Source organism: Etheostoma spectabile, chromosome 8 (assembly GCF_008692095.1).
Source record: "Etheostoma spectabile isolate EspeVRDwgs_2016 chromosome 8, UIUC_Espe_1.0, whole genome shotgun sequence".
Classification (NCBI taxonomy): Eukaryota; Metazoa; Chordata; class Actinopteri; order Perciformes; family Percidae; genus Etheostoma; species Etheostoma spectabile.
In genome coordinates, this window is record NC_045740.1 from 7,574,240 (window position 1) to 7,594,429 (window position 20,190).

Consider the following 20,190-nt stretch of genomic DNA (forward strand, 5'->3'; position numbering starts at 1 on the left):
ATAGGAGGCAAGAGCACACAGAAGTGGGGCTACTGCTCCCCTGTGAGCCAAAGGATGGGTCTATTTGTGGAGCTATTTCTGTTTCCGTCTGTCAAAGCATCCACAAAGGTTGCTGAGTGCTGGCCAGAGTGCATGTGAGGGAGTAACAGGAGCAATAAAAGGGAAGACAGTGAAGACACTGATGATGCTTCTTGGCTGGGCTTCAGGCAAGGACAGAATCAATGCAGTGCAGGATGTAAAGGAGCACACTGAGCTGAGATCGTACACCGTGTACTGTTTTGCTTGTCCCCCATGTGGACTGTTAATTAGACAGGCAGTATGAGGGCCCTCTGTGTCTGCTGTCGATCACAGCCTCTAGAGGTTGCGTACTCGGACCAGGCTTCCTATCCAACTGGTCACACTCTGCAGGGGATGAAGCCTCCTCTGACATTAGCATGGATGGAGGACAGAGCAGCAGATGACATGTGCAGATAGGAGTAGGAGGCTGAATGAAGCACGCTTGTGAATCACAGCATGGGCACATGGGCACATGCTACTTATAATGACAGGCTTTCAACTTGAGTTCATAATGTGTTTACTCTTTTGTTGTTAGCACTCAAATTGCAGAGGGAACATGGATGGAAAGGATTAGAAACACAGAGAGCAGAAATGGGTTTCTAACTTCTGTGAATGCAGCAGCATCAGGCTAATCTTTCACTTCACTGTCTCTAACATGGTCTATTAGAGGTCAGCACTGAACATGTGTGCACGCTGGTATGTTACGTGTAACGGTCAGTTACCCTCACTTTTTTATTACAAGACAGAATGTAGAAACAACCATCGAAATACGAACATACTGTTTGGCTCTATTAAAAAAGTTGTCTCTTAAGTAGAATGTGAAACTGTCCTAATCAAAACTATGTGAATGGAGCCTCTGATTACTGTCCAGAAATAGTACAATATTTCCCTCTTGAATTTAGAGGAGTAGAAGTAAAAAGTAGCATTACATGAAAATACTAAAGTAGAGCGCATGTACCTCAGAACAGTACAGTACTTGAGTGAATGCAGTTACTTTCCACTACTGGTCATCTTTAATATACAACAAAGCAACCTAATGCATCTCGTGGTGAACCCTGGGACCTCTGAACTCAATCACATGTGTTCCTGAATGACATGTGGTCAGCTGTGACATTTGAGCTGGATATCTGTCAATGTTCTCTGTCAGGTTAGGCTTTGACCTCACATTTCACATTGTGTCATGTTACATTCTATGTAAAAGGCGAAGCCAAAGGTCAGGTCAGGTGTTATAGGAACAGCTAGGAGGTCTTACTTGTCAATACCTTCCTGTGGAAGCTCAATGGAATGGAAAGAGACTTATGTATGCTCCCTATTGTATTTCAATAATTGTTGGCCAATGATATGATGGAAAAATAAGTAACATTCTTGAAAGAATGACTAGGCCTACATTCAAGGCACTTAAACGTCCCTTGTGGTTTGACACAAATTGTAGAGATATTTGGTGTCAGCAACAGTTTTTTTCTGGGATAGTATTACTCGCTGAGTAAATTTAAGACACCAAGTTGAAAAAACACATGTGTAGTCATGCTGACAGTTAGTGTTCATGTTTTGAGTCCACAGATTAATTTCTGACGTGCCACTCTGACAGTAGCCTATTTACTCTTTCGCTAATAAAGCTTTGCAGTCTTCACCGGTACAGAGTAAGTAGCTTAGTCCATTTACATGTGGGAGAGAGAGTAGGGATGACATGCAGAAATTAGATAAGAAGATTGATACTATTTTCACATTTGTTTGTTAACAGCCCCAGCCGTTTAGCTTATTTGCAGAAATACTTGGGGGCTCTGTCTGTCTCTTCTGTCTGGCTCTGTCAAAATGCAACAAAGTCCGCCTGCAAGCAGCTTTAAGCTCACTAATAAACATGGTATATCTTGTAGAAACCCTACAAAAACCTGAAGTGTAAAAATGTCAATTTGTCAGTTTAGTGACCATTTTGTGCTGGACTATGACTGGGAGCAATAACTCTATTGAGTCACCGCTGGTTGCCTGGCAACTGCTCCGGGCCAATAAATAGTCTGATGCATAATTTTAAAGTAGATTTCGCTGCCTCTGGACTGAGCCAGGCTAAACTAACCGGCTGTTGTCGGTATCTGTACATATTTACCATGCAGACGTGAAAGTGGTTTCAATCTTCTAAATACAATTTATAGCCAACCTGTAAACTGTCAGTAAAATTCAAGTAAAATTTAATGTGATCATTATAGTAGAAGCTTTAAGAAAACATCAATCTCCTAATCTTAATACCATTACATATATTTACTCTTAAATGAAAAGTACATTTAAACATGACAAACAGTAATATACACTGAATCAGCGAGAATCCTCTACATGTATGTGGAGTGAGAGTTAAGTCACAGCAGGGGGAGGAAATGTCAGTCAATCCATAGGCAGTTTGGGCCAGAGCTCGTGTTTTCACAACACTCATGTTTTCATAACACTCATGTTATCATAACGTGTTAAGCACCATCAAGTGCACAATCACTTTACATCTCAAGTGTTTCCATATCAGGTGCAAGAGACAAGTTAAGTTAAACAGCATTAGTTGTTCTAAAACTGGTGATTTCTGGCTGTGCTTCTTGCATTCCTCTTTGTTCATCACTCTGTACACCTCCACTATCACATAAATCTGTAAACAAGATGCCTTTAAAATGAGATGACGTCATTTTCGGTCCAGTCATTTGTCTTTGTGAAATGGAAGCACAAAATGCCATTCAGAAATACGCTCAAATCCGAGTGGTTGCTCTTAAAAAAAAAGGCTAATACAAACACACTAATGCACGTTTTGCTCCACACATACATTTTCCACATACACATTGTACACAAACTCATTGACCTGCTGGCAGCCCCCACCACCCCACCCACTCTCTGTTTCTCTTAGCTAAGAAATACCAGCTCCTTGGGCTCAGCCATCTGTGACACTCTGAACCTACTGACCTTGTGGAACAGCGAACCCGCAATTTAGTCTAAAACATTTGGCTGAAACCTGTCCTCTTGAGGATCAGATGTCAGATTCAATGTGCTGAGCTATGCTTTGCAGCTATTTGTACTTTGTTCACATCTCTTTATCGTCACACGCATGTGTCTGAGAGGTACGTTACATTGCGTAAAAACCTCAATTGATGTTAGTTTCGTATATATATATATATATATGTATATATGGTTTCCTCTACCTGCTCTTCAAATGTTAGAGCATTATTTTCAGTTCAGACATGTTTATCGTGAGTATCTGCTGAGCAGCCCACACAGTGTATTTGCAATATGCTGCTGTTGTCCTTTGCAAAAAGTTACACACAATCTCAATTGCAGTTGTTATCTCAGAGTAAGTTGAGAAGCTGTATCTGTATAAGCTGTATAACACACAGCCTTGCTACATATTCACGTTTAATTGACCAAATTGTAATACCACAGTAAGGATTGACTTAAATCTGGTGTACTCCAACCCAGTATGAAATGGGCAGAAGTTTAGTCAAATGCATATAATGTGGTGCTTTATTAGGACAGAAAACATGTCTTTGAAAAGTCTTGGAGCTTACAGCAAAGGAAGATTTAGTGCAGGATAAATGGTTGTAATGTTGAGTGTCCTTGACTGGCTTAGTTTGTGTCTACACATAATTTGCTGAGTGACGATTAAATTGTTTAACCAGGATCCCACTAAGCTGAGCTCCAACCAATGTTGCGTGAATTCAGACCTTCTTGGAAAGTTGGTGGGCCACGTGGGAGGCATGAGCTAAAATTAGGGTAACTGAGTTTCCTCCTGACTACGAGATTTGTGCCCAAAGTCCACAGAATACCCCTTCACCACCACCACCCTCCCCCCTGTCGCCACTACTCTTTAGGCTGTTGGCAGATTCATTTGTGATTGACCTAGTTAAAGTCTCTGGAGCGATGGAGGTAAACACATGCAATTTGTCCTCTCCAGAAAACCTGGAATTTTCCATACCTTACACACCCAGTTCACAGACCAGGTTAGTGTCCATAAAAAGGAGGATAAGGGGAACATGTTTGGCTTGTAATCTACTGTGGTGAAAAATAATGCACAATATAATGAATAGGGTGTCCAGAAATGTCCTGGTGTTGTGCTTACTGGCTTACTGCCATCGTTTGACCCTTGATTTACTTGGTGTGAGTATCTGTGTGAGAAAGGTCTAAGCTGTGTCTAAATAAGGACATGTAGTTTTATAAAATGTTGTTTATAAAGGGAGCTGTGATTCCAGAGTGTGTGTACCTCTTGTATTGCAATTTCAACGATCTTTTTTATCCATTGCCTAGCCCTACTGAGGTGTTGTGGGTGTGCACATGGCTAGTGAGGTCTCTTAAAACACCTTTTTTCTCAGGTCACCAGATTGTTATTGCCTAAATATGGGGTCACAGGCCTGGACATGTAGTCTAAATAAAGATCATATTAACTACAATGAATCATCCAGCCCTTTCTTCTTCTTGACTGAGAGAAAAAAGCCTTGTGGCACGCTGCTGCTCACGTCATATTTGTTCTCTTCTTCAGCCTCATGGTGTCTTTATTTAACAACAGAAGATTCACATTTTTCGATAGTATTTTTAAAGCTAAGCTGTGGAAAATGTAACCAAATATGCCTCTAGCAAGAAATGCTGTGAATCATCCAGTCCTGTATATGCAGAATTTTCAAGTATGTATGAAGCACTGAGAGCAGAGGCTTCTATGAAGTCATCATGCTAACGATCACATGGAGGAAGGATGTGGATGTGGATGTCTGCACATGTGTTCACTTGAGGGCATGACAGGATGACAGAGAATTAGATGATTGGGGGGGGGGGGGGGGGGGGGAATTAGGAAAGGGAGTGTAGAATGGTAAAGGGAGGGGGCCGGAACAGGATTAGTTCTGTATATAGAGTGATGGAAGGTGTGTGGTGTGTGTGTGTGTGTGTGTGTGTGTGTGTGTGTGTGTGTGAGACAAAGTTGGGGGACAGGGGAGTAAGAGTGTGTCACGTGTATGCCAGAATAAGCACAGAGCTGCACAGGGGTGATCTCTGGACACAGCAGCAGCAGCAAGTCAGGAGCAGTCAAATTTGACTTGTTTATGACACTGATCCAGTGAAGTAACATAGACAGAATAAAAAGATAGAACAAAAAAAAACTTGTGTTACCCTGTGCATTTGAGGTTAACAATAGTCCTGATATAATGGTGTTTATAATTTAAAGCTGTGTGAGATTGTGTCACGTGTATGCCAGAACAAGTACAGAGACGCACAGGAGCGATCTCTGGACACCGCAGCAGCATCAGCAGCGAGTCAGACCTCAGTCCCTCAGGTCCTTTATGCTCCTTCCACATGTACTTTCTGTAGCAACCACTCTTTGACACCTGTCCACCCCCTCGGCTTATCTAACCTAACCCCCCATGCTTTACTCTCGCTCCATAGAGGATTTAGAATGATTTTATCTCTACATGCTCAATGCGCATGCTCTTATGTAGGATGGCTTTACTGTAAATGCATGTTGTTGAAAGCCATTAGACATGTGCTGCCTCATTTATGCCCATGCATATCAGCAGGCGTTGGTGTCTAATGGGACAGTATAGTGTGCAGTCATGACTTAAAGTGCCATCTTGTTCCTGTTTTAAAAGGATGTGGTGGAGCAGCATCAACTTCTCTCTGTGGCCTTGTTGAATCTCAGTTGATCTTCTAAAAAAGGCTGGAAGGATGCCAGGTACTTTTTTCACTTGAAAAGGTTGGGATGACATCCAAACAAAAGAGCTATAGTTCTAATGTGGGCCTCACAATGTTATGCAAGTGTAAGACTGCAGGAGCAGCATAATAATGCATTATTGGCTTCACTGATGATTAAGAATATAATGTACTGATGAACATTATTATTTTGAATTACAAGCTGATTCTTCAATTTGCCCTTTTTCAAAAACCCTGCAGCTTATCCTGCAGTTCTGTTACAAAAGCTGCAACGATTAATCCATTAATTGATTACTTCCGATGACTATTTTCATATAGTTTTCTAATGTTTTATTGACCAAACAATTATTAAAAAAAATAAGCAGCAGATGGATTGATTGTGAGAAGAAACGTCAGTTGCTGCTCAATTTCAGAACTGGTTCATACTGCAATGCTCCTGTGTGTCTGTATGAGTGTTTGTCATGGTTATTGCTGTAAACTATATTTGTGTATTGCTTGATTTTGTGGTATTGTAATGTACTAGGCATACATGTTCATTAGACCAAAATGTGTGACGCTGATCAAGTGAAGTAACATAGACAGATTAAAAAGATCGAACAAAAGGTACCTCAGATTACCTATTTGAGGTTTACAATAGTCCTAATATAATGGTGTTTATCGTTTAAACATCTTTTCAAACCTTTAAAAGTCTGCCTGTGAAAAAATGCCTGTGATGAAGTTTCAGGTCAAACCTCTGCTATGAAAGCCTCATGATCATCAGCTCCTTTCTAAGTGAGGTTGGATGGCTGCCTACTAAGAAATTATCAGCCCATATCGCATCACTTTTAGATAGGATCTCACACTAAAACTCCCACATAATGATCCCATAAAAGTGCTAGCAGAGGGAGCGTGGGTAGCTCTACATTGGACATAGATTTGGCGGCTAGCTTGTTGTCAGCAGCTCTCCACAGGGAGCTTCAAGTAAAGTGTCTGTCTCACTTCTGCATGTAATGACTACCCAATTTTCTGCTTATGTCACGCCACGTGATCACATCACAACCATCATTTCCCTTTTTTTTCATCTAAGAGATCCCCTTATGCAACCCAAACCTTGACATTAAGATTGTATTATACTGCTACTAACTCAAAAAGTTATATCATCTGAAATCAATATGAACAAATTTGTTGACGGCAGTCTTTCTTAAAAGGCCTTTAAATACTGAAAAGCTGGCTTCTGTAATATGCACACTGGCCCCAAGTTCCAGCCGAGTAAAGGAATTATTCAATGTGCGAAGGTAATGCTCATGGTGAGCTCACAGTCCTCTGCATCATGTGTAGCTCTCCTCATCTGTGCGTGGAGAGCGCAGGCTGGAGCACTTACATAACCCAGTTAAAATATACCCCAGTCACATGTAACGTTCAGTCCTGCAGATAGATATCCTACTGTCGCTTAAGCTGTTTGGCAGCCGTTCAGACATTAGAGATCGTTGTGTAAAAACAAACACACACACACACACACACACACACACACACACACACACACACACACAACACACACACAAACACACACACAAACACACACCACAAACACACGTGCACTGTGTGGAAAATAGTCAGGGAGCTTTCTCTCTGAGTTAAGCGCATGTGACTGAGTAGAGCTGGACCGGGAAGAAGCCACAAAGGGAGAGGGAGGGTAAATGACGAGATGCCGGAAGTCCAGCCCTTTAAAGTCAGTATCACTTCTCCTCTGACTACATAACCTCTAACACTAACTCTAAATGTTATTGCCCGCGCCTTGACACACACAACTGCCTCCCCCCCCCCCTTCAGACTGCTGCAGCATACCCACACTACGTGCAGTCACATTTCTGGTGTGTGGGTGGGGTTAACTCGACTGAAGGAGCATTTACTGTAACAGGATGAAATATCTGGAGGAGTGAGCTACACTGGAGAGAAGTGGCAGACACGTTTTCTAACCAAGATTAACAAGAGTTACAGAGTCCTGACTCAGGGCAGCTTTGCCCAAATTATGCAAGAAACACCCTTGTTTAGATTGTAAGTATCAGTCCATGATGATTTCAGCTTTTCTGTTATTGTAATGTGGAACAAATGTGGAGATCATTACAAAATAAGGGCATTTGGAGTGTGCTGAAAACTTTGAGTTTGAGATTCCACTAGATTGATGTGTGCAATAAGGTTTAAATCTATGAAGATGTTCAATTTATTTCAAGACCAGAGGTGACTTGAACAGCTGCTCCAAGGCCTTGAACTGTACAAGTAAAATGATTTAATGTTATCAAAGCTATGAATCGCTGCATTGACTGAATCCTCTGTCCCAACATCAATTGTGTCCAGTCAGTGCATGTGTCTTTAAGGTCTGATCCACACTGTCACGGCTCACATGTATTATGTTTACGTTTGTGTGCCCTGCAGCGGCTTGACTTGTCTTTCACACAGTTATGAACATTTCAGTTGTTTCTCTCCTTCCTCTTAGCTCAAACTGAAACCTGTGCCTGCATGGGTAACACTTCAACTATCAGTAGTGAGCAATTTTAATGGGGACAATGCTGTGGAGAAGCCCACTGATTGGTGTCCTAATGTAGAGTTGTAGTGCATGTTGAATAGCCTGCACACACACTCAGACAGACACACACGTCACTATAGGTCCAGATTTGGTTACAGGACAGCTTACGGCCCAAAGCCTGGGTCCACCCAGCTGAGTCATATGGACAGCTCATTGCATGGGACAGCTGTTAGTAAAATAAGACATACACAAACATGATCCCTGTCAGCAGCACCCAAACACTCTAACATATAATACACCCGTATCTACTTGCAGCATACTTGCAGGTGAGGACACATTCTCTCACTATACAGCATGCTGGGTCAACTGAGGCTATCAGCACGTGCGCCACACTCCAGTGAATGTTTTCAGTGGCTAGCTATTGCATTAAACACGTCATCCTGTTTGAAAATGAAAACCAGATTTTGCAATACTGTTGTACACACAGTACACACATGCATGAAACCCTCAACGGGCCACAGGGCTTCCAAACTTGCTCGGTTCATAGGGTGAGGTGTGGCACCAATGTTCACCCATGCCCCCGTGCTTCTAAAAGGGTGGGTTAGGACAGATGCTCAGTGTATGCCCTATGATAAAGTGGGCGTTGGACTCTGATTTGGCTTTCATTTTTTATGAATGAACGCGAGAGACATCCAGTCTCTGTGGGATACAGGATCAGCCAGCCTCTCTGACAAATTGAAAATCACAGTGCCAGTTTGTGTTGTGTGACTCATCCTGGATTCTAACAGGAGCATGCACAGATAAAAGTGTTCCCTTTGTGAGTAGATTACAAATTGCTGCTGCTGTTGTTCTTTATGTGGATGACTAATTGCAGCACAACTGAATGGAGCCGTGTTATTGGAAATACATAAATGTTCTCAGAGATCACACAGAAGATTTAATGAATCATTTAGAACAATGTGCGGTTTCAACACTGAAAACCACTTTTAACAAAAGAAAACTGAGAAACTGTATTAATCTGTTAATTTAAACAGAGACACTATTTTATCTACATTGTACAGTATGTGTAGTGCATAAAATATCTCTTTGATCCCAAAAACATATACTGTGGATGTCTGTTTTCTTGGGCTTTGAAGTGGATGCAGCGTACTCGACAGTGACATGGGAACCTTGAAGACAAAAAAGGGAAATGAGTTTGTTGGGAATCTTTAGGAAGCTCTCGGTCGTCACAAAGTCTGGGGTCGCCGGAGGATCTGGGCCTGGGGAGCAGAACGACAGGATACTGTTTATGGGATGTTTAAGAGATTGCAGCAGCTTACACGACAATTAAAATTCAACATGAGTGGCTCACTGTGCCAGCAGGCATGTCGCATCAATTGGCTTTATGGGTGCTCTGATGTCTGTGGTGGTGCATTCTCCGCAGCAGGATGTGATTTAAGGCACAGCAGCAACGAGTAAACCCACTGTTAGGACATTGGGCTGCTGGTGCCCTTGGCCTGCCTGCTCCTCCCTTTGACAGCGGCATATCAAACAAAAGTAGCCATATACGCTCTCTCATGATAATCTGGCCACAAAATGCTCTTAGAATATAATTACCATGGTGCAGGCACATTATAGAAAGCACAGAAGATAGTCCAAGATTTCCTTTTCCATTTTATATCAGACAGCTTTTGCACCCAGTTGTTAGAACCGCTCTCTAAACATCTCACAACGTGTTGTTTAAATTCTGCTTGTCCTCGTTGTCAAATGAGGGCAACGATGAGAGGAGGCTGGTTGTGATTTTTTGTGTGTGGGTGTCTCCTAAACGCACGTGATCACGTTTACTGCTCGTGGTTTTGTAACTCACTGGCTCCAGGCTCAGGATCCTCGTCTGGCCTCTGAGTGCTCCTAATCACACCCTCTACTCAGGCAGTTAAACAGAGGTCCTGTGAGTCACGCCTTTACCGTCACTGTGTCCAACAACAACAACAAAAAAGAACAAAGGATGCAGATTGAACAATAGCCTACTCATGTCAACTGCGTGTTTAATTACAGCCAGTTGTGCCTGTATAATTTATTTACTTAGAAGTGTTTAAAGGTTGGATTATTTTACAGATAAAGCATGTGAAATAATTACTAATTAATTTGATCATAGTTGATGGTAATTTTTCACTTATTCAGTCACCCTGTAAAAACCTCATGACTGTATTTGAGTGGTGAAAAGTAATTCGGCCTAAGTACTTACCTGTATACTTAACTTTAAGAACAGGTTTGAGATACTTATATTTGAGTATTTCCTTGTTATGCTTACTTATTGCATTGAGAACAATTACTTTTTTCTCCCCTGTTTACCCCAAAGCTATTCATCTTAATATTATACAAACTAAACATATTAGTTTATACATTATGATGCAGTGATATAGATTAGATATATGCATGAGTATTTATTGTGGTACTACTTTAAATTATAGCTCTATTAAATGATCTAAATGCTACCTCCACCAATAGTAAATGCATTCTACACTTAGGGAAATGACTGTCTAGACCACACTGCTAGACAATCCGTGTTCAAATATAGTCTGCTGAAGCGTCCTTGAGCAAAAACTCTCGTGAACAGTTGTTCCTGAAAACTGACTGCACCTTTGTCAGGCTTATCAGTTTGCTAACATGCCACAAGTCAGGCGTCATCATCCAGATGATATAAGGACGAAGAATGCCTGTAGAATTACCAAAAACTATCCCTACGTTGACATTTTGCCCAGGTGCTGAATGGAAACCGATCCGCGTGTCCACGTGTTTGTGTCATTTCCATGTCATTTGCATATATAAACGGGCCTCGCCTATCGCTCCGCAGCTGCACCGAAAGAAGAAGCCGATTTGTCAGTCGGGGGCATTTGAGGAGCAAATGGGAGGGCAGGTCCCCGCTAATCCCGCCCTCCCAGACACGTTGCCTTGGGAGAAGCAACACGGGCCGATTGCTGGATGTAACGTCACTGTCTCCACACCACACAGTCTCTGCTCCACACAGCGCACGCCCAACACATCAGCTGCTCTACTCTCGACCCGGCAGTCCTGCTGGATTTAACGCTGAACAACCAGCCGCCCCATCCTGGGAAGGTACGTACCCACTCTGATCCTCGTCTCAGTCATCCGGACAAACATCACTGATTATCTTTGTGTGTGTGGAGGTTAAATATTTATTAAAAAATATGTATATCCAAAGGAATTTGGCCCATAGCCTACATGCAAACATTTTTGTTGCGAAGGATAGCCTACTATAACATGCAATAAAGGTGTGACAATGATCATTAGTTCTGTTGTTTCTGGGTTGCTACCAAATTTACTATGCCTGCCGAGGAAGTAGCCTATATTGTGTCTGTTACCCAACTGATTTGAAACCTGCATGTAGGCGGATACATCGGATCATTCATTTTAGCATTTATTTTCTCTTAGGGAAAGATGGCGATGTTTGATCTCTGGATGGGAACTATTCTCATATAATTAAGGTTTATCGCCGTCGTTTTAAACAGAGTGTAAATGTGTGAAGTAGTCGCCTCTCTTTTCATGTGCCCAACCTTGGCTACACAGGTAGATAGAGGGATGGATATCATAAAGGATATATGTCGGTGTGTTTTATCAAAGGAATGTCTGTTCCATAAAAACAGACTGAAGTAGAAGCTTTTATCTGTAAGCAATTTAAATGTTTGTCTGTAGGACAACAGGACAGTGTGGTGTATGTGGTGACTATTAGAAGAAGTGTGGTGGGCCTATGTGCATGCTGTTTAATGACACAATTCAATCTAACAAATCATATGGATGTGTAGGCTACTGTAATATTTATTTTCTAAGAAACTGACTAGTGGTTGATCTTTCTCTGGTATCGTGTTGGTGTGCAGTCTTTTTATAGAAAGGCACAACATGTGACTGAGAAGATGATTGTATTATTGGATGTAGGATATAATAAGATATAAATGGGATATGCAATACAACATCATATTCCACAAAAGTTGAATTTTTTGGACGTTTTGCACTTACATAGCTGAGTTTCAATTAGATAACCTGGATCAAGAAAGAACATGTTTAAGTTAAATATATTACAATTAGATTTAATTTAATATGCAGTACAGTAATTATAGGCCTAGCATAGGGAGTTATGAATTTAGTCATACATATTTTACCTTTTGTGTGTTGTGTAGCGTTACAATTTTTAAAGAAACCATCTGAAATGGAATATTAAAACAGAAGAAGTTACATGGTTTAATTAAATCTTTGATGCTAGACATCTTGATGCTGTGTAATTCAAAGCACTCTATATTTGGATATGAAATTCTCAACATTTCATTACCCCCTGTTCTGGGGTTGCAACTGTGGCCTCAAAGGAGCAATATTATAACCTGCAAACGGAAACATCTGAATAGATAGTAAATCTCTGCTCCACCCTCCTCTGTAACAATAAGATCAGAAGGTGGTCGTTGGTGTGACAAAGACCTAGGGAGCAATTAACTCTCCTACCCTCAAATTTCACTGGAGGCGGGAGACATGGCAGGCGTTAACCAATCAAAACACCAAAAATAATTTCTGTGCTGAAAATCCTGTTCTCACTTCCTTTTATATACTAATCACTGAGGAAACATGTTGGAGAGATCTAAACCCATTTAAAATGTGTGAAGAGCATTTGATCAGAGGAGTTTTTATTCACTCTTCAGGGCAAACAAACGTTGCCAGTCTCTCATTTTGTACCAAGTGTCACTTGTGTTGATGGGAGGTCTGCAGTCTGAGACACTGGTCGTCATGGTGGCAGATCCTTGCCCCCTTTGAATAAACAGGCAAACAATGTTTATGAATGATTGTGGTGGTAGCCAATAGGGCCTTGAATGGTGAAACATACTCAAGCTGGCGATTGTTAAATGTATGTTATATGTATTTGTTTTTGTCTTAATGTGGATTTTTTAAAGAAAAGAAAAATAAGATTTGAGCGCCTGAGGGATTCAGAGAATCATTGTTGACACTAGAATGTTTGGTGTTTGCTTTTGATGGTTGCTAGTCCGTGTTGGCTCGCTCAGGTGTTGCATCTGTAAAACAAACAGGTCGTTGTGGTCTCAACAACTGAGGTCTCACTACCACCATCTGCACAGAGTGCTCAAGCAGACATGAATAAAGGCACAGACATGCCTTTATTCATGTCTGCTTGGTTGGAGGTGCAGGTTTTTTTTCAGACTAACCTGCAGTATTTGCCAAAGCACACTGCATATATTTAAGCTGTTATAGGGCTTGAATTTGTCGCTTTTTAGCTTCAGTTTCTCGTCTTCATCACTGTTCTGCCTGCTGCTTTCTGTATTGTCGAAATTATAGTAACCATAACTTTCTCTCTGTCAGGTCAGTGATGGTCAGTGCTAGTTAGAGCCTGCAGCCTGAGGATGTCTGCTACAGATTCGGACAACTCTATCGACTGGCTGGCTAGTGACAATGAGGACGATGAGTGCGAACAAGAGTTTGACTGTACCGGAAAGCACAGCCAGACAGAGGCTCCTTCTTCCCCCAGCACCCCACCACACCTGGGCACGTCCGACAGCAGCTGCCGCCAGAGCAGCGAGGTGAAAGGGGGAGACAGTAACTGGAGCGAGGTCAGGGATGCCTCCAGCCGGGGCTTTCCCCACGGCTTCACTGAGACATGGGTCAGTGCCATTGGACTGTGTAAAACACAACAAGGAGACAAAGCAAATGGCAGAAACACTCAGCAAGCACTGAAGAGACCTCACAGCTCCACTGAGGAGAAGTGCAAGGAACGGCAGCTCATTTCCAACGTGTCAGAGAAAAACCAAATTTTCAGCAGAAAGGTGAGCACCTCTGACTTATGTCCGTTTCCCACAAGAGGTGCTGAAAGTGTCGGCAAAACTAGAGCATGCACTATCACCTAGATTGACTCCCCTCCCCTGCTGGTTTTACAGTCTCATTCATCATATTTTCCCTGTAAAGATGACCCTGTAACTATAAGCAGAATAAGTCTTGCTTTTCTGAAGAACTAGAGTCATAATTCAAATTCAGTCAATCAGCAGAACAGTAAAGGGAGTTCAGGAATTATCTTAATCATGATCAGCAAGCATGATATCCCTTACAAATTAATCTATTTTTCTTTTCAGTGCACGGAGCTACAATGCTACATTCATCCACTGTCATCTATCTTGAATGGCCTCCGTTCAGGCAGATACAGAGAACGTAAGTTGTTCATTTAATCTTTTCTGTTTTTGTCTTTTATCTTTTCAACATTTCTCTGTCTGTCTGTCTCTGCTTCTCTCCTCCTTGTTTCTCAGAGAAAAACATAACAATAGACTGGATAGACAACACACCACTCTTTTTCGGAATACGTTTCCCTGAGATTTGGCGAGTGAGATGTCTGAAACATGCATTGTTGTAGGGCGATCAAGTAACCACAACTATTTCCTGTGTGGCCATGTGTGTCTATCTTATATAATGGAGCTCGTTTTTTTATAAAGCTTCTTAGCAACTAAACTGTTTAAAAATGTCCCCTTTAAACACATTTAAATGTTATTTTTTCCCAGTTAAGAGCATTGTCACATTTCAGACCTCTTGTAAATTAGCTGTTGGCAGAGGGGAGTGAGAACATACTGTACCACAGTCTCCAGTAAAGCAGCTGCTGTTTGTGACTTGTCTGATAGGCATTATAAAGGTATCTGGAAGATAGCGTAATCTTCAGACAGGCTCTGAAAATGGCTTCATTTGGGATCTTTGTGTGACCCAACACTTCCAGGCCACAGAGGCAGGGAGTCTGTTCCCCCACACACACATTTCACATAATCCATCTGCTCCACAGACTCAGTCCTGCTGTCAACACGGTTCATGTGGCTCATGGTACAACTTATTATTTTCCAGGACTCAGCACTTTCCAGGAGAGTGTGGCCATGGACAGGATTCAGAGGATCATGGGTGTCCTGCAGAACCCCTGCATGGGGTAAGTGTCCTCTGCGTGACCCACATACTGATACGCATGAAACAATGAGCTCTATCATCTTATAATATTCAGTATATCCCCTGTATGTTTTTTTAGCTACAAACACATGTTGAGACGTGTTTGCTTTGCCTGTGCAAATGTGTTACTTTTTCTGACATATGACCAGAATCACAACTACAATACACTCAATGCAACATACTAGAAATGGTGCTTGCTGTCTGTGTGTCAAAGTGGTCCACAACATGTCTGTGACACACGGTTCACAGCAGGTTGCCCTGCAAGGAGCCGCTACCCCCACACATTCAGGATACATTTACTGCAGAGATAGCTGGGTCTTGCTGTAGCTGGACATCTTGTTAAAAATGTATCAGGCTCCACTTGATTAGCTCTCTACTGGCCAGTTGGTATAATGGAGTATGTTATCACCTCTTTCACAGAGAGAGTCTTTGTCCCTTAATACAATCATTTTAAATGTTTTGATGTTTTACATTTACATATTTGTTTAACATCGTAAAATAGCAAATGATGGCCATTTAGCATCAGATTTTGTATACTTAAGCACAAGGCAATGTTAAAATCAGTATCGCAACAGCAATAAGGATATATTCTGACATTGCTTGACAGAAAACTTTACATGTGTAAAGCATGACCTTGCATACAATTTTTTGATATTTTATGATTTTTGTTTACTTTTAAATAAATCATTTTGACTAGGGCTGTCATATATGGCCTGATTATATTAATCTATTAATTTCTCAGAATTTAGTGATTTAGTCAAGAAAATGTAAAAAGTCCAATGTGACGTCTTAATTGCTTGCTTTGTTCCACCAACTAAAAGGATCTCATTTACAATAAAACAATTTAAAAAGATTATATTTGAGGATTTTTTGTTGTTTGAGTAACCAGCATATCAACACCATATGATTACCCTGGAATTATATAGATGAAATTGCAGCTCCACGTACCACCTTTTTCTGTTATATCATATTTCAATTTAAAGCAGCTCTACTGGTACCTGTAAAGCATCAAGGTATACTTATATAAGAATAATGTGCTGCTGAGTTTGGCACAGACTAATTGGAGAGCTCACCCACCAGCTGCTGCCCTCATATGGGAGACAAAGAGTGGGTGTGGCAGCCTCCCTGCAGACAGCCGGGACCGAGGCTGGATGGTGGACTAAACCCCTCCCTCCTTCCCGGGTCTGCTGTGTGTTGCCAGCTGGCAGCCCTGGCAGCAACACAATGGTAGATAGGATCAAAGTGACTTTTTTAGCAGTCACTGTTGCGAATAATCTTTCACATAAATTTAACATGCCCTGAATGGAGTATAGCAGGAAGGTCCTGATCATATGACACGGGCTAATCCCAACCCACCATCTGGTTTTGACTGGTGGGAGTTAATACTTGGGCGCTGCGCTCCGCTGCCCACCTCCAACGCAAACTGCGTCACCACGATTAGTTTATTTTCACAATGACGCTGTTGGAGAGCGTTGTGGCTTTGGTGTTTTATATTTAGAGGCAAGTGGAGCCATTATACATCAGGCCACGTGTGATTTCAGACAATCCTCACACACACACACACACAGTACAGGCTTTGCTAAGTGAGTGAAGTGTTCACCCGCTGTTCAAGATTGCCTATTTCCTGTGTGAGCTTGATGGGGAGATACGATTTCGGAGAAGATTTTGGCAAGATTATTTCTACATTACTCAGATTCATGCATGATTAAAGAGTAAATATTTCTCCTGTTTCTTTCTCTCCTTCCTTCTTTTTTTTTCAGGGAGAAATACATTAATATCATTCTTAAAATGGAGGAAATGCTGAAGAGCTGGTTCCCTAATGTAAAACTCAGAGACCAACTCAATGTAACCCAGACAGAGGAAGCTGTTCCTTTCAAGAAACAGAAGGTAAAGTTGTACAAAAGCAGAAATGTTGTGTAAGAGCTCTTTGGTTACAGAAGGCTTGCTGCCAAGAACATATTGCGATTATGCAGTAAAAGACGCAAATATCTATTATTTAATCACAGGTCTGGGACAAGGGAGGGTGGGATTAAAAGCTATTTTTACTGACGTTTTACCGCAGTCTCAGGTTTGCTAAAAACAATGACAGAAGAGAAAAGGTAATTTTGGAGAAGTGTTCCTAAGGGAATGAGAAAGGTCAGAATACTCTGGAACATTTCTTTGCATTTAATTGGTTAGGATTTATTTCTGTGGCTAATCCTGACACACCCTCAAATTAATTTTTACATGTAGAATTTTTATTTCAAAACACAACAAAGCTGTTTTGCACTTTGTAAATGGTCATACTGCTTGCTAAGGCAACATGGTAACTTTAAAACTGCTTTCATCAATATTTATATATGAACAATGAATACAATTGCTATTTACGATGTTACAAATTGTGTGAATGACAAATAATAATCACCCCATTCTGCTTCTGCTACTGCTTGTGCTATACATGCATCTGTTTTCAGTGATAAAGCTCTGAAATACCCAGTGTACACTTCCTGCCCATCACTAAACAGCCGACAAATTAATTTAGCAAGTAGCAAGAGAACATACAGTGTAGTATTAACCACTACAGAGCCAGATCTTCAAATGTATGCTCATGTTGCTCTCTGTCTACTGAATGCATAAATTGGCAACTATTTGCTAACAGATTAGCTGTTTTATTAGGTGATACTATATGTTGTGTTTTTGGATGTGCTCCCAAATAACCAGTTATTGCAGGTTTTAAAGCCACAATGCGAAGAATCTTTATGTGATTATAACATCGCTAATATTTTTTCTGATGGCACAATTTGTTTGTAGAAAAATAAGAAAATTCCAGTGTGAATTGGTGCATGTTATGTGGTGCTTTCATCCAATTTATCTTAGTGGTCCTCGGTTAGTTACTACCACTGGGTCCCCCAAAATTGGACCCTTCTTATAGTGGCTTTAAAAGAGCTGCAAATAAAATTATGTGTTATTATATGTTTTTTATATGCATATTTATGTGTTTTGTCCCTGATTAATAAGCTACTCATTTAAATTAAGCTGCATTTCCTTCTTTCCCTACAGCTATCCCCAGTGACCGACACTGCAGTCCTGAGCCCCATCGCTGTTAGAGATCCTCCAGCCGGCGTAAACACCCAGAGAGTCACCGACCTCACTCCTCCTGGAGCCTACTCCGCCAGTAACCTGAAGTGGCTTCACACGTCACCCATCTGCTCCCCCATAGCAGAGCAGGCCCAGACTGGCTCCAGGCCCTTGCAGTCCCCCAGAGACCTAACGCAGGACAACGCTGTGTCCTCCAGCACAGACAGCCACACTAAGACAGACTCTGTGCCCAGGGGCCCTCCGCCGGGCAAAATCAACGCACCCTGTCTAGAGAAGCTCCTTAAGTCCACAGAAAGCATCATCACCCGCAAGGGGATTGGGGGTTTGACAGACAGCAGCTGGTCCTAGTCCACACAGACGGCTGGGCGTCCAGCTGTAAACACCGCGCAGCCCAGCTTTTCCCACCCTGCTGGGAGCCAGTCAACTCGCGTAGCCCATTCCAGCCTTCAGGGCAGACGGCAGCCTTCAAAAGGGACGTCACAGATTCCACTTTCATGTGGAAGGAGTGTTGACGAACATGTTGTACTCTCTGTATGGGAATGTCCCCCTTTCTAACATGACAAGTGTCTGCTTTAGTTCCCTTTTGTTGACCTATCTTTGTTTTTGTCTGCACTCTTGAATAGCGTGCGTGAGAGTGGGAAGGATAGATTTCACATGGCAAGATCACCGAAGCTAGTGATTTCACAACTGAACTGTTCCTACTGGCTTGTAGATGCAATAATACAATTTGAGTATCTGTGAAACCACCATTATGCCTGAAAAGGAAAGCATTACAGGAGCAGTTTGTGCTGGAAGGGATTTTTTTTTCTTCAGATATCCAGACATGTCAGTGGTCTACATATTGTTGTGCTGAAAATATGGGTAAAATGTAATGTTATTCCCCCCCACCCCACCCCACCCCATGACTCCACTCTTAAGTTTATTGATGTGACTGTTACTAATTTGTATACTTTATAAATAAGTCTTTTGGTACAACTGTTCTACCTCAGTGGGCACCACGTCACAGTTAGTGAGTAGGAATGTGAACGCTAAGCTTAAAGTCTGAACACCTCACCAGATCTGCAGTGAGCCAAACGGCCTCTGACAGCGAGGTCTGTAGTACGAGTCGTTCCGCTTATACAAACCGGAGGATGCTCTCTCCATGGGGATGCTCTCGTGGCCTGACTGGTGCCATTGTAAAGAATGTCAACTGCAGATTTTTGCAGTCTCCCAGTAGAAGTCTCCCAGTAGAAGGCAAACAGTGCCTGTAATGTCAAGCTGTGCCTGTAAGCCGGTTTGATAAAGAGAGAGAAGCGTTAAGAATACCTGCTCTGTTGTGGGATGTACAAATCAGGAATTCTCACTCTCCTGCCATTTTCCTGTATCGAGTAAATTATTCAGATCTTGCCAACTACTTTCTGTGGTGGAGTAGAACAATTATTTTTTATTTTGCCACAGAACTGGACAAATGTGTATGTTAGACCAGCAGAGAGGGACAAGGTATTTCTCTGTGTAAATCTTACAGGAAGGTTGTCGATTTACCCTGAAAAGTGGCCTTTATAGTGTGAAATTTTATACTTTCAAAATAAATGTGGTAATATTTGTTTGATTCAAAATGGCTACCAATTGTTCTTTTGTGTGAATTTTCTTAATACGGATTGGTAGAAATTACCTTAAATGCAGAGAATCAGCAATTGCTCATGGGTTTGAGCACATTAGGCTCATCATTAGGAACATTAGGCACACTTTCCACATTGAATTTGTGAGGACTATATTATGTATCTCTTTGTACTAATGATCCACTCAGCTCTTTCACCTTTCATGGTAAGTGAAATATTCAGCACCACACAAAAAGTAGTAGCACAAAAAGGCTTATTTTAAAGGGTAAGAAACAGGAGCACAGACAAACTGTGTCAGCAAAAGGAATCTACAAAATAGCTCATTGTAAGTCT

The 20,190-nt window shown here is 41.6% G+C and overlaps 1 protein-coding gene and 1 long non-coding RNA gene across 6 annotated transcripts in view; one reads left to right on the top strand and one right to left on the bottom strand.

Moving 5' to 3' along the window:
* fbxl22 (F-box and leucine-rich repeat protein 22) overlaps positions 1-19,848 on the top strand; it is a 32,975-nt gene extending 13,127 nt beyond the window's left edge. Inside the window, exons 1-6 of one of the 4 annotated variants that reach the window (XM_032524236.1) lie at positions 11,088-11,311; positions 13,571-14,031; positions 14,335-14,410; positions 15,086-15,164; positions 16,942-17,068; positions 18,221-19,848. In XM_032524236.1, the coding sequence (XP_032380127.1) occupies positions 13,612-14,031; positions 14,335-14,410; positions 15,086-15,164; positions 16,942-17,068; positions 18,221-18,607 (1,089 nt within the window). In that variant the 5' untranslated portion in view covers positions 11,088-11,311; positions 13,571-13,611 and the 3' untranslated portion in view covers positions 18,608-19,848. Of the gene's footprint in view, positions 1-2,932; positions 3,129-11,087; positions 11,312-13,570; positions 14,032-14,334; positions 14,411-15,085; positions 15,165-16,941; positions 17,069-18,220 lie in introns of those variants that run through there. The other 3 variants (XM_032524237.1, XM_032524239.1, XM_032524238.1) reach the window with 3 other exon arrangements.
* Positions 9,134-10,162, bottom strand: LOC116694516 (uncharacterized). Of its 2 annotated transcripts, XR_004333200.1 has the most exons (3): positions 9,812-10,149; positions 9,567-9,725; positions 9,134-9,474 (listed from the first exon to the last, which is right to left on the bottom strand). It is a non-coding gene; the product is annotated as an uncharacterized LOC116694516 (long non-coding RNA). The 2 variants fall into 2 exon arrangements; XR_004333199.1 differs by having other exon boundaries at positions 9,567-10,162.
* Positions 19,849-20,190: the final 342 nt, after the last annotated feature.